General features: G+C 41.3%; 1 protein-coding gene across 4 annotated transcripts in view; it reads right to left on the reverse strand.

The window, feature by feature from the left end:
- The window catches only part of DIP2B (DIP2 acetate--CoA ligase B (putative)), a 266,458-nt gene that overhangs the window by 131,554 nt on the left and 119,698 nt on the right, over positions 1-15,206 (reverse strand). For all 4 annotated transcript variants that reach the window (XM_017891753.1, XM_017891752.1, XM_017891751.1 and 1 more), the window contains exon 2: positions 1,443-1,514. In XM_017891753.1, the coding sequence (XP_017747242.1) occupies positions 1,443-1,514 (72 nt within the window). The remainder of the gene's footprint in view (positions 1-1,442; positions 1,515-15,206) is intronic.

Genomic DNA, 15,206 nt, shown 5'->3' on the forward strand with positions numbered 1-15,206 from the left:
TTCAGAGGCATGGGCCAGATCCACAACAAGCAGCAACTCAGGCTAACCTCCCCAACCCCTAGGTCATGCCTTGCTCAGCAAAAGCTGGCTTTTCATTTGCTGTCGCTGGCCCAACTTCCATCTCTTCTCTCTCAATTCATTTCTACATACACCTATTCATTGAGATATCTTAAATTAGCTGTCAGTGTATTGACCTACTAGTTTCTCTATGAAGGTATTTCCAAGAACAATACAGGAAATAAAACAAGCACGTCAGTGAAATATATGGGTATACCACCATTATTTATTTATTTATTTCACTGTTCATTCAACAAATATTTATAGACCATAAACCCTGTGCAAAGCTTACTATGAGAACTGCGGGAGATACAAAGTCCTCATGGTATTTATAATTCAGCAAAAAAAAAAAAAAAAAAAGCCATTCGTTCCACAAAGAACAGGCTTGCAGAAACACACTCTGGTTGAAGGGGGGAGAAAATCAGAAATAAACACAAAACACTCTATAGTAAAAGTGATTAAAGCAGAAATAGGCTATCAAAGGAAATCCCACAATCTGAGTAACTTTAAATATATGACGATTTTTTTTCTTTTTGAGACAGAGTCTTGCTCTGTCGCCCAAGTTGGAGTGCAGTGGCGCGATCTACAGCTTACTGCAAGCTCTGCCTCCCGGGTTCACTCCATTCTCCTGCCTGAGCCTCCCAAGTAGCTGGGACTTGTACCTGCCACCGTGCCAGGCTAATTTTTTGTATTCATAGTAGAGACAAGGTTTCACCGTGGTCTCGATCTCCTGACTTCATGATCCGCCTGCCTCGGCCTCCCAAAGTGCTGGGATTACAGGCGTTGAGCCACAGCACCCGGCCAAAAAAATATGACGATTGTTTAGAGACAGCCTTGCTTAGAGGCAAAGGTTATAGCAACCCCTTTGGAATTAAGCATGAAATTAACTCAGGACTTTCTGATACATAAACAATGTGCTAGTCTCTCTACAGAAGCAGTGGGTCTGGCTTTGAATTAATCTGTAAGTTCATTTAGGGTTCTGCCCCCTAATCCTCCAGTATTGCCATTCGATACTGGATCTGTCCTTCCCTCCTCCCTCTTGCTCTTCTTCATCACGGTTTGTGCACCATCACAAATACGATGTGGTGTTTCCATGGCTTGGAATTTTCTGCCACAGAATCATCTCAGTTATGCATCGTCTTTCACACACTACCACCCAAGTTCTGTGTAAATTATTTGATGACCTTAGGTATTTTTAAAAGTGCCTAGCACACAGCAGATGCTCAATTAAGATTCATTTCCTCCTTTCTTTCCTTCCGTTTTTTTCCTCTCCCCTGGTGAGGAAGGGAGGGAAAAACAGGAACAAAAAAATGATAGAGGTCTTGTAAGACAGCATCTTTTGGTGTAAAATGCTGAAAAAGTTGAAACCATTTTTTGCTGCCTACCTTGTGTCTGCGGGCTGTAAGGAGATAGGAGTTTGGACCTTTTCTTTTCATAGCCCTTCTGGGTGATGTCCCCTAAAACAGCAAGAAACAGAAATAGGTTATGCATTATTCTTACTCGGTGGTTTTCCACCATAAAAATAAAATTAATTACAGAGTTATAGAACTACCCCATATAGAGGCAGGGGGTTGAGGTGGGGAGATGTATGGCTCTTTGCCAAGGATTTTGCTATGTATGATTTCCCACAGGCTTGGAGCTAACTTCCTGTAGAATACTGTAGAGCTTGTCCCAAAACCAATCTTGCAAAGCGATATGCTGTATACCATGACAGAGATCCCCAAGTTTCCAGGCATCCCCAGCTTCCTTGGTATTTGAGATATCCCGAAATGGAATGCAGCAAGGCTGACAATGATTTCTCTCTGGAGTTTCACTTTATCAAATGAATACAACTGGTTTCTGAGGTATTCACTTACATTGCTATACAGAACCACACAGAGTAAGAGAAGACAAAGTTCAGGCTCTGGATGGGATAATTAAAAGGCCTTTCTGTACCCTAACACCTGTGCTGGAACCTGGGACTAAAATTCTCACATCCTCTCCCCTTAGTTTAATGCTTTGTCTTTTTTTTTTTTTGAGACGGAGTCTTGCTCTGTCGCCCAGGCTGGAGTGCAGTGGTCGGATCTCAGCTCACTGCAAGCTCCGCCTCCCAGGTTCACGCTATTCTCCTGCCTCAGCCTCCGGCGTAGCTGGGACTACAGGCGCCCACCACCTCGCCCGGCTAGTTTTTTTGTATTTTTTAGTAGAGACGGGGTTTCACCGTGTTAGCCAGGATGGTCTCGATCTCCTGACCTCGTGATCCACCCGTCTCGGCCTCCCAAAGTGCTGGGATTACAGGCTTGAGCCACCGCACCCGGCATTGCTTTGTCTTATTTATTCACGTGGCTCTCTTTTCCACAAGGTTAAATTTAAAAGTATGTATGATGTACACACAAATTAGTGCATATACCAACAAATGCAATAAGGATAAACTGATAAATACAGGAGAAAATCTGTAGTTGAAGTGGCAAGAAATGGACTAGATACTAAGGAAACGGGAATAGATGGATGAGTAGAGAGCAGGGTTAAAAGGAACAGGAAATGCAGAAAAACAAGAGGAAGTTAAGGGAGAATGAGTGATTTAAAGCTGAGGGATGAAAGATATGTCGGGAGGTGACATGACAGAGCACTGCTTTCTGAAAAAGAACATTTTAAAATAAGAGATAACTTTATTTACCGTGAAGCCTTACATAGAACCTAATATGTAAAACAGGAAAAAAAGTCAAATTGTGGCATAAAAAGTACTTTAAACATTCAAAATTTTAATATTCACTTATGAGGGGAAAAAAGCATGTTTGATGGATACAAATTTGCAATCAAGGGTGATAAATGTCAGGTGCTGTTGGCCTCAGCCTCCAATGCTGCAGTGGATGGTGGAGAGGAAGCAGGGATCACTGAAAAGGGCTAGAGCAGAACACTGCACTGCAGCAAGTTCACCATTGCTAGGAGAAGGCGTTGTCAGGAACCAAGACTAAAAACCAGAAGGAGTAGATGTTGCTCCAGTGCTACCACAGAGATCTGGGTAAGAGTAAGTAGTAACTTGAATTAAAGATAGTGGTAGAAAGGATGAACGAAGTGAATGAATTAAGAGGAAGACCACAGGATTTGCTGACTGGCTGAAAGTAGGAGCTGGGTGCAGTGGCTCATGCCTGTAATCCTAGCACTTCAGTAGGTCGAGGCGGGTAGATTAGACACGGTCAGGAGTTCAAGACCAACCTGGCCAACACAGTGAAACCCCGTCTCTACTAAAAATACAAAAAATTAGCTGGGTGTGGTGGTGCATGTCTGTAATCCCAGCTACTCAGGAGACTGAGGCAGAAGAATTGCTTGAACCCGGGAGGTGGAGGTTGCAGTGAGCCGAGATCGCGCCACTGCACTCCAGCCTGGGTGACAGAGCAAGACTGTCTCAGGAAAAAAGAAAGAAAGTAGGGTGGAGCTGGTTTCTTGTTTGAGGTGTGTGTTTGGTGAGGTCGAAGAAAGGAGTTAAGCTTAGGACAGGCCTGTGGAACACACAAGAAGAGACAGCTAATCAACAGTTGGTTTTATGGATCTAGAACTCAGGAAAGAGAGATTTGGAATCATTGGGATACAGTTGAAAAATAAAATGATACAATCCTCTTAATTTGCAAGTTTCTATCAAAATTGATTCAGCAGCTGTACTCCTAAGAATTTATTCAATGATAATATTCACACACGTGCACAAAAATCAATGAGTATCCTGTGTTCTAATGTACACAGTAAAAAAGCAAACTGGCAGTAATCTACATGCTTATATTATAGACCATCTATATCAGTGGCTTTCAACTAGGAGAGTTTTGTCCCCCAGGAGACATGTGACAATGTTGGGAAACATTTTTGTCACCATGGTAGAAGAGGTGCTACTGGCATCTAGGGGATAGAGGCGAGGGATGCTGCTAACATCCTGCAATGTACCACAACAAAGATTTATCCAGCCCAAATGCCAATAGTGCTGAGAATGAAAAACCCTAATCTATGTAATAATGTGCAAGTAATCCAAATATATTGCCACGGGAGATGTAATACATTATGTGTAAAAGGCAAGCTGCAGAACACTAGGTATAACATAATATGATTCTGTAAAAAATTAAAATTTTGTTTAAAAAAAGTAAGAGCTGTGTTTGCATATATACAGAAAATAATCTGGAAGGCTATATACTAAATTGTTTATCCTTGGGTGATTTTCACGGGGGGGCGTGTGTGTGTGTGTGTGTGTGTGTGTGTGTGTGTGTGTGTGTAGATATATATATTTTGGAGGCAGGGTCTCCCTCTATCACCCAGGCCGGAGGGAGTGTAGTGGTGTGTCATAGCTCATGGCAACCTCAAATTCCTGGACTCAAGGGATCTTCACCTCAGCCTCCCAAGTGGCTGGGACTATAGCCATGTGCCACCATGCCTGGCTAGTTTTTAAATTTTTTCTCAAGACAGAATCTCGCTTTGTTGTCCGGGCTGGTCTTGAACTCCTGGGTTCAAGCAATCCTCTCGCCTTGGCCTCCCAAAGTGCTAGAATTACAGATATGAGCCACACCTGGCCTGTTTTATATACTTTAGTAGAGTTCAATTTTTTAAAAAATAAGCCTGATTTATATAAACTCAAAAGTAGACATTTTTCTAAGAATGAATGGTCCATAGGTGTATATTTGCTAACAAGATGGTTTACGCAGTACATTCAATTTTAAGAATAATATTTTTGATAGGTCATCGGATGGGGGAAAAAAAAAAGAAAATAAAAATAGCTGAGTGCGGTGGCTCACGCCTGTAATCCCAGCACTTTGGGAGGCCGAGGCAGGCAGATCACCTGAGGTCAGGAGTTCAAGACCAGCCTGGCCAACATGGTGAAACCCCATCTCTGCTAAAAATACAAAAATTAGCTGGGAGTGGTGGCACATGCCTGTAGTCTCAGCTACTTGGGAGGCTGAGACAGGAGAATCGCTTGAACCCAGGAAGCAGAGGTTACTGCAGTGAGCCGAAATCATGCCATTGTACTCCAGCCTAGGTAACAAGAGTGAAACTCTGTCTCAAAAAAAAAAAAAAAAAGGAATAATGTATTTGCATACATGTAAAATTTTTTTCTATGTATGCACTAGAAAAATGTGCATGTTTACACACCAAAATATTAACAGTGGTTAGTTATGGCTTGCAAGATTATGAAGTGGTTTTATAGTTTCTTTTCCTTCTTTCCTTTTGCTCTTATTTTCTAATTTTCTACAAGGAACATTATTTCAAGAAACAATAAATATTTTATAACTTCAATCATGACTACTTACTATACTATACAAATTTAATTGCAATGGTCCTTCATCTGTTTCCCTAGTGAAATACAGAAACTGTGAATTTTTGTTAAAAAAAAATTAATTAAACCTTTTCAAATTAGCCAACTCAAGACTTCGGGGAATTTCAAACAGTACATACAGCTAACAGGGGTACAGAAGCCTACCAAGGAAACCGTCATTAGAAACAGGAAACCATGTCTTTTATTGTAAAAGAAATACTAGAGCATTCTCCTGTTCCATTCCCCACTCACAAGATCCCCTACCTCTACCCCCTACCCTGGCACAAAGGCCACTTCTGATGGCTCAGAACACATCTGGCAAAGCGACAAAGTGAAAGAGGCCTTTAAAAAGCTTTCTTCAGTGCTTAAGTCTCAGTCAGGCACTGTCAGTAAATGATCGTGGGACAATCTGTTAGATTTGGCATCCTGGACGTTAATCAACTACTAACCACCTCAGGTTTTGAAAGAGGTCAATCAAGAGAGTCTAGTTCAGCCAATTAGCTCCATCAGATCCACAAACCAGCAAAGAAGTTAAGGAGACCTGGAAGAAGCTGAGTTGCAGTGAGAATGTGAGGACTACAACGCTAGGCCAACAGTAACTTTAAAATGCCCTCCCCCTTTTCTGACTACAAGACCCTGCTCAAAAGTCACCCCTCTGTGGTGTCTTCCACTACTTCCTCCTAGTGCGCCTACAAATCTGCATACATGTCTGTGATAGCACTTAGCACACCACTGGTATTTTAATTATGTGTTTACACCCCATGTCTCCCTGCTAGACTGTGCACTTGAGGGCAGGGATTGTGTCTTGTTCATCGCTGTGGCCCGCCCACAGCCTGGCACAATAGACGCTTGTTGAACGAGTGACTGAATGAATAAAATGGAGGCAGTGAGAGAACAATAAATCAAAGAGACATGTGTACTTGGGTGGAAAACTAGAAATGGGAGAAAAAGAGTTCTTTAGCAAGAGCTGAAAGGCTCAAGGAACGGAATTTAGTGGACCAGAAGTTTACTGAAACTTGACAGCTAGACCTTAAAAGTGAACAAAAAAGCAATGCTTGGACTGCCTGAAGAGAGGAACAGTATATAAATCACAAGGCACTAAAAGCTAGAGAACTCCAAGCCAGATATAGATACATCCCTTAGCTAGAGGGTAAGACCTGACAGAAAGAATTCAGTGAGAATATGTTATTTCACATTTCTGTGGTTGCCACCTATAGTCCGTGCTCTTAAATCATCCTCACCACCTGTACTTACACAGATTTTGCTGCACTACAACAATGTTTTCCAACCTTGTCCAATTTTTAAGATTCTCCCAAGGAACTTGCAAAAATGCAAATTCCCAGACCCCTCCCATGGAGACTCTGATGCACTAAGTCTGAATTAAGATCCAGAAATCTCTACTTCTAACAAGCATCTTCCAATGAGTCCTAAAGCCAGGCAAGTTTGGAAATTGCTGCAGTGAGGAATCCTGTCCGGGGTATGCTGGATGGTTCTGCAGACTGAATGTGAGGAGGGAACTGTTTGGGAGGAGGGGGAAGAATGTTGGCTGGGCTATCCAGCCTCAAGGGAGAGCATGGAACCTCTGGAGTTCAGACACTGAGTCACACCACAGGCTTTCTTACTCAGAACAGACTTTTTGCCATCTGGCATATAGAACAAGAAGGAGAATCATAATGATGCCTATATAAAATTTGCATTAAAATGGCGTATGTCTAAGGTAAACCTGTTGTTCAAGTTTTTTTGAGAAATAAACAAATACAGGGAGGATTAGCCTTCCCCTCCCACTAGAGTAACGTCTTTTGTCTAGGTGCCTGCAGCACTTGGCAGGAGTGGAGGCAGGCACAGAGCCTTGTATGAAGACACTGACCTAAACCAACAAGAGAGTGGTTGTGGCAAGTCTGGGACCCACACGCTGTGAGACTGTCCAGCTGCATCAGAATTACCACAGTCTTCAACAGCCAGCAGCAGACATACAGAAAGACACATGTGTGAGGCTGAGTATAAAGGACATATGTTTCCAACTTCTCTCCTCACCATGAAAACAGCTTGGCACAAGTGGCCCACAATCATCTTCAAGTTGATTGAGATGGTGTTCATCATTGGGCTGTGAGAAGGTGTTCGTGAGCCTGCCAGCCACCCAAGCCTCCTAAAAGCCACAAGGTGGTAAGAACAGTCGCATAAGTAGCGAGCAGTTAGGTGTGTATTTACACCAGTGAGGTGGGTGACAGCGTGCTCAAGGGTCTGACCTAGACAGAACCACATCTGAGACAAGAGGACTCTTGACAAGTTTTATTTCTTGATAAATCTGTTTCTTTCTTTTTCTAAGACAGGCTCTCACTGTCACCCAGGCTGGAGTGCAGTGGCACGATCATGGCTCACTTGTGGGCTCAAGTGACCCTCCTGCCTCAGCCTCCTGAGTGGCTGGGACCAGATGGGCGTGCTATCACAACCAGCTAATTTTTAAAAAGTTTTTTTTTTATAGAGACAAGGGTCTCACTATTGCCCAGGCTGGTCTCAAACTCCTGGGCTCAAGCAATCCTCCTGCCTTGGCCTCCCAAAGTGTTGGGATTACAGGTGTGAGCCAATGCACTCAGCAGAGCCTCAGTTTCTACATTTGTTAAATGGGGAAGAGTCTCTCCCTTGCAAAGTTTTCACTGTGATTTAAAATATAGGGTCTGGACTACAGAAAATAACAACAAACATTGACTAAAAGCCTACCCTACTGGCCAAGTGGGGGTAGGGGTAGACAATTATGTCACAGAGAAGAGGCAGAGGCAAACAAACATGACTAACACTCCATAATTAAGCGCCATGGGAGACATGCACACAAATGCAGCACCTTCTGGAACCCAGAAGGAAGCACTGCAATCTTGGCCTGAGTAGGGAAAGAAATGCTTTACAGAGCAGACATTTGGTTTGGGTCTCGCTTTTCATTCTCTTATCAGAAAGGTGATATAAATTCCTAATGATACAGTCACTTAGTCGTTTGCTAGTTTTACTCTGCTGCTGACTGGCTCTGTATAGGCAGAGCCATGTTTGGTAGTTGTTCAAGATTCCTATCTCCCAGAGAAATGGGGCAATGCTAAGTAACTTTCATTTATGACCTTGTGCAGTACCTTGAGCAATTAGGGGCTAAATAAACACAACATCTGAAAAATTCTGGAGGGTCATCAAGTCATATGATAACTTTTTCTGTTGGGAACAATCTTAATGGACAGACAGCAAGGGTTACAGCTGCAGCCATAAACTTCCTGCCCCAGTGGAAATAAAAGAGCACGTGCCATGCAACCCTGCTTCAAAGTCACAGCTATGCAATCGGGGTGATGATGGAGGGTGGGGGGGACTTTGGGAAGGAAAGAAAAGCATTTTTGAGCACTGAATGGATGCTATGCAAGTCACTAAGCAAAGACAAATAAAATAGTATCTTCGCCTTCAAGGAGTTCCCAGTCTAAACAAATACTACAATAAAAGTGCAAGTGCTACACTCAAGATTATGTGCAAAGTCCCATGGGAGCAAGGACAGAATGGTAACGAAAATTATAATACTCGATAAGAACATATAAGTAAAATAACACTTATCAAGGGCCTCCTATGTATCAGTCTCTGTTCCAAGAGCCTCACAACAGCCCTATCAGGTGATATTATCATCATTTTTCTCATTTTATACGTGAGGACAGTGAGGCACAGAAGTTTAAGCAATTTGCCTACAGTCACACCTAGTAAGTGCCATGATCAGGATCTGAAACCAGGCAGAATTGGCTCCAGAGCCCCTGCTCTTAAACACTACCATATATTCATTTTTAGAGAGACGCTCCAAATTCTACTTCAGAAAGATTGAGAAGACATCACAAAAGTTGCTCTTGGGTTAGGTCTTGAAGGATGCCCGTCAGGAGAGATAGACACTGAGGGTGAAGGCACAGTTTATCAAACCCAGAGTTTGGAAAAGAGTGGCATGCTTGGAACAACAGATATAGAAGCTGTAATTTCAATCACTGATGAACAGAGATGGACCTACTGCTGCTCCTGCAGCCTAAGCTGAGGCAGGACTTGGCCGTTTGTGCCTCACCACGAAATCCTCAGACACTTGACATTGACGGTTGATAGTCGCCTCATGGGCCCATCAATTTACTTCACTCTTCAAAAAATGGCACTATATAACACCACCACCAATCTAACTTTTCGAAACATTTTTTTAAATTTTTTTTTATTTTTTATTCTTTAACTTTTCAAAACATTCTGACATCAATTCATTTGATTTGGCTGAAAACCTTCTTCAATAAACGGAAAAGGCATTACCTTCATGAGAACAAGAAACTGAGATGTGAAAATATACATGTCCTGCCTAAGCTAGACTAGAATCTCTGCCTTTTTCTTACTGCTCTTTATCCATTGCTATTTGTAGGTGGCCCCTAAATCAGATGCAATTTTAAAAAATAAAACCTGTTGTCCATAAATAAACAACATAAGCAATTATTATGAATCACTTCAAAATATAGATGACGTTCCAAAATGTATTAACAATTCTTCTGCTCCTCAACAGGACCCTGGCTGAACTGTCTCTTTTAATCTCTTTCATCTTTTATTTTTTTATTTTTTTGAAACGGAATCTCTCTCTGTTGCCCAGGCTGGAGTGCAGTGGTGCAGTCTTAGATCACTGCAACCTCCACCTCTGGGGTTCAAGAGTTTTCTTGCCTCAGCTCCCCAAGTAGATGGGACTACAGGCAAGTGTCACCACTCCCAGCTAATTTTTGTCTTTTTAGTAAAGACAGGGTTTCATCATGTTGGCCAGGCTGGTCTCCAACTCCTGACCTCAAGTGATCCACCTGCCTTGGCCTCCCAAAGTGCTAAGAATACAGGCATGAGCCACTGCACCCGACTCCTTTCATCTTTTAAACCAGACAGCCAACTACGGAAACTGTGTCCAATTGGTGTTTTAAAAATAGCAAAAAAATCATTATACGTCATTACTAAATATTCATTTACATAGAATATGGCCGTTCTGTTTTGTTAAGGAGTAATTAGGAGAGAAATAAATGAGAGACTAAAATAAAACTTATAAACAGTCAACATCTTCAAATCTATACCTGAATCTAATCATCCTATTCTATCCTTTATATGTAAATTTTAGACCAGGAAGGTGGTTCGTGTTGGCTATGGCTGGAGATAGGGAACAGGACTAGGGTTACCATTACTCATACAAGAGGGGTACAAGTAGACGAATAAAGAGAAAGAGATAAAAATATAGCTGAGAATGTGAATGAGGGCAATCTTAAAGCAAAGCTGAAAAAGGCAGAGGATGTGAATACTATCCAGGACATGCTGGCTAGAAGATAAAAATTTCATTATTATATTTTATCATGTTCTCCTCACAATGATAATTCCATCCAATACAATATACATAGCAGCCGCCCATCTTCAAATATCCTCTTTCCAGAGGTGATCTAGAAAGGCTCACAAACATACGAAATGAAGCTCACAGTCATACAAAACAAGGACCTTAACCCTTAAACCAGCTCCTGGCCTCCGTCTTCCCCTATTTTTCTTGCTGTATCTTATTGAAAGTGTCCAATGGGATTCCAAAGAATTTGCAACCTTGAATTATTTTAAAACCTCTCTGGAGTTTCCTTCTACACAGAGGTAGAATTAATCTTATGATGAAAACAGTAAAAAGATATAACATTTTCATAGTTTAGCCAGAAATAAAGCTCTGTTAAACTACTTCAATCTGTTGAAAGAAGATGAAAATTTTTATTTTATCTAATTTTTTTTGGAATAAAATCAGTGGTTCTCAAAAGTCTTCAATAGGCAGTCTGTAAAAGCTATAGTTTTAACTCAACCTTGCTAATCTTACACACGATTTTTCAAGGAAATTTACTTCAGGACATTCAAATTTCCATTCTCATTAGATATCCTCTCACCTCATTTAGGACAATGACTAGACATTTTCCATGTCAAGAACTAGAGAATAAGCACAGACTGCTTTCTCCTCAAACACAAACTATAGAATTGCTTTGGCTGCACAGCCCTGTTTTCTAGGTCAAACATATGTGACTTCTTACAAATGGTATTTCACCTAAGGCACCAAGCAAGTTCAAACAAAAAGCAACAAAGTAAAACACTTAAAACACTGAGAAACCGATCTGTAAGTCTCATCATCAGGTGCTGGTTAAATTAATCCATCTAATGCAAAAGGTATGTTTATTTGTCCACTTAGAAAAACCATGCCTGCAAATAAGTTTGCTATACATAATGACCTGAAGGTTTCAAAAGGACAGGTGGAATCCAGGGGATGGTTCAGTCCATAGAAAAAGCACGGGTTCTCGCATGAAACAGATCAGGGTTTGAATGCTGAGTCTGCTGTTTACTTACTTCTTGACAAGTTACTTAACAACTCTGTGCCTTAGTTTCCTAATAGGTAAAACTGGAATAACTTCTACCTTGAGTGTTTATGATGAGTCTTCAATGAGAGAATGAATGCAAAAGTCCCTGGCACACAGCACATACTCAACTTGTTTTAGTTGACAACTCCCCAGCCCCAACCCCACCCTTAAGTCCTAAGAATAACTACCTTTAAAAGGATTACCTAGAAAATTCTGGGTTGGTAAATTCTCTCTTAAAAAAATAAGACAGAATGCATCAAGTATCACTTAAGTTGCTCCACGGTGCTAGACTCAGATCATGGTACTAGACTCAGCACTAAGAGCCAACAAAGTTAGTGCCTTTGGATGTTAAGGGCCTAAAAGAAGGAAAACTGATGTCTCAAAGAGGAGTATACAAATATCTAAACCAGAAATGAGCAGAGATCAGTTAAAATGCATATATGTAAATGTATGTAAATAAACCATACCATTATGCACAAAACAGTGCTACGTGCATCTAATTACAAATGTTGCCAAACTTTCAGAAAAAAAAAATGGCGAGGGGAAGAAAAGTAATTTCATTATGGCTTCTTCTTTCCCCCTTTATCTTGGTAATTTTTCTCTGAAGATTAGAAAACCGTTTCTAGCGTTAACAGCTAGTTATTTTCCAACTATTCTGCTTTTATTCTTGCACCAATTGGAGCAATTTTTTTAAAACTAGGCAATAAGTAATACCAATCACTGAATCTGAATTAAATGGTGCATGTGCCAGGCAATCTTTATCAATAGTCTAGATAAAATTAACAGTGATCAAAATCTAAGTATGTCCTTTCGCAGGCACAAAAAAAGTGAAAACTTTTAAGGAGATGAAGAATTTTGTTGGTAGCCAATTCATACTGCTCTGGAAACCAAAGATGTATAGGGAAAAACACAAGTAAGGAGAGTACTGCCACTGCCACAGCATGGGGATCGCAAAAGCAGGTTGCCTAGGCCAGAGTGGAAGAGGGTTTTTCCAATGAGGCAATAAACATCACCATTCTGTGTTTGGCGTAAGTTTATAAATTTGTGTTCAAGTCCCAGTGTCCAAAGACTTAGGTTTTCCTCCCCATTTTGTTACAAACTATTTATCTGATACTGAGCAAGCCACTATATGTCTCTGGTCCTCAGTCTCTTCATCTGTAGGAATAAGGATCTCATGGGCTCTAAGGCTGCTTTAGCTCAATGTTGGATGAATGCCATTTGTCTGGCACTGTTACATATGGCAAGTCAAAAACAAGGGAGGATATCCAGCAGGCAACAGGAGAGAGAAACTCTAGAATGGATATATAGATTTTAGAACCATCAAGCGTAGGAGGTGGTAGCTGAAGCCTTGGGTGTGAATGATATCACCCAGAAGGAATGCAGCATGAGAGAAGAAGGCAGCCAGAAAAGGAATCCTGGGGTAAACTAACATTTAAAGAACAGGCAGAGGAAATGGAGACTATGCTGACACACAGTGGGGAGACCAGGAGGGAATGAGGAAAATGGAGGCAGAGAGAAGATGAGTGTACACTGTCACAAATATAAAATAAGGATCAAAAAATAACTACGGGATTTGGCAGGTAGATCATCAGCGGCCCAGTTAAGAACAGTTTTAAAGGAACAGTGAAGGAAGAAAACAGATTATTTAGGACACTGAAGAATGAGTAAGAGGTGAAACGACAGCAATAGATTTCCTTCTTTCAATGTTTTGTTAAAAAGGGAATGAGATATGGGGTAGTATTACAGAAGGCTAGAGTCAAAGCAGGTGAGTTTTCTTTTTCTTAAAGATGGACAAATATGTAAGTTACAAAGAAAGCTATTAGAAAGATACTGATTCCACCAACAAACACTAAGAACTTCCTACGTACAAGGCACCACTTTAGTGGGACATGGGTCCAACATTTATAGGCATAGTGATGAAGTTTATAGTTTCTCCCAGCATGGAGAAACATCCGAGAAGAATTCCATAATTAATGATTTAATTACAAGTTTGATAAGGGTTAGTGTTGTCAGTGGTTAGGGCCAGGGCTTCTGAACCTGTGCTAGGAATGTGGTATCTGCGCTGATGCTTTATGGGTGTGGAAATGTTAATACTCAGTCCCTTGGGGCAGTTTAGCCAAGCTTCAGGAAACTGAAAGTCTTGAGCCAGTCACCTCAAACAGGCAGTCTTTTTATCCCACTGTATTGAACAAATATTATCATTTTCTGTGTTTATCAGGATGTATCAAAGGTTTAAAGCACTGTAGGACTTTAGAGATACCTTTTCTCTAAGAAAAAGGGTAAGGATGGGTAGGCAGGTATAGGTGTTGGAGCACTGGGAGTGAGGACAGAAGATGACAGGGCTCTGGCTTAAATTTCTAAATTTCTTTCTGCACAGGAGTCAGAGTAAAGGTTTTCTTGTCTATTTTCCCCTCTACATTCATTCACTGCTTAGTTCATTCTGGGTACCATTCATCTAAGCATCCACATACATTAATCCATGTAGTCCTCAAAACAATCCGATGGAGAGTATTATGAGTCTCAGTTTCCAGGTGGGAAAGTGAGACACAGGGAAATTAACTGACCTGCACAAGGACACAACACTGTGAGAGCCAGCTTCAAAGCAGATGGTCTGGCTCCAGCATCCAAACTCTTACCTACCTCTCAGTGCTGCCTCTTTAAGGTCTTTGCTGACAGCAATGAAGAGGTGGAAGAGAGGGTTTGGGTAAAGATATTCAGAGTAGCCACCACAGGAACGGGAGGCACATGCTCTGAAGTTAATATAGATTGTAGCTCCAACTCCACCAGTTATAGACCAGTTATGAGACTGAAAAACTTAACTTCCCTAAGCCTCAATTTCTTCAACTGTAAAACAAAGATAACAGAACCTACACGTTATTATAAAGATTAAAAGAGATAATATATGCAAAGTTCTTAGCTCCTAGCATAGAGTAAGCACTCAATGACATTTGCTACTCTAATGGCAGAGGAAGTTAACTAAAGAAATTTACACTGTACCAGGCAGTGCTGAGAGTCAAGGGAGGCTGGAGAACATTATTGTTTTTAGTTATGTTCCACAGTTTAGTGACTGTCTCCAGCAGTGCCTGGGAGAAGGCTGATGGTTTGAATAACGTACAGCTGGGGTGTAACAGGAAAACAGGATGGAAGGAAGCAATGATCCAGGCTAGCAAATATTTATTAATCAGTAATCAACCAATCAGCAATAAATACTGTTGCATAAATAATCTGCAGTATATCAGCCTAATAACTTTTCAAAGTTACTATGGGAAAGGCTGGCTGTGGAGGCTCATGCCTGTAATCTCAAGACTTTGGTGGGCTGAGGCAGGAAGATCACTTGAGGCCAGGAGTTCAAGAAAACCCTGGTCAAGGCCGGGCGCGGTGGCTCAAGCCTGTAATCCCAGCACTTTGGGAGGCCGAGACGGGCGGATCACGAGGTCAGGAGATCGAGACCATCCTGGCTAATACGGTGAAACCCCGTCTCTACTAAAAAATACAAAAAA

Source organism: Rhinopithecus bieti, unplaced genomic scaffold (genome assembly GCF_001698545.2).
Source record: "Rhinopithecus bieti isolate Rb0 unplaced genomic scaffold, ASM169854v2 scaffold_21531, whole genome shotgun sequence".
In the NCBI taxonomy this organism is placed as follows: Eukaryota; Metazoa; Chordata; class Mammalia; order Primates; family Cercopithecidae; genus Rhinopithecus; species Rhinopithecus bieti.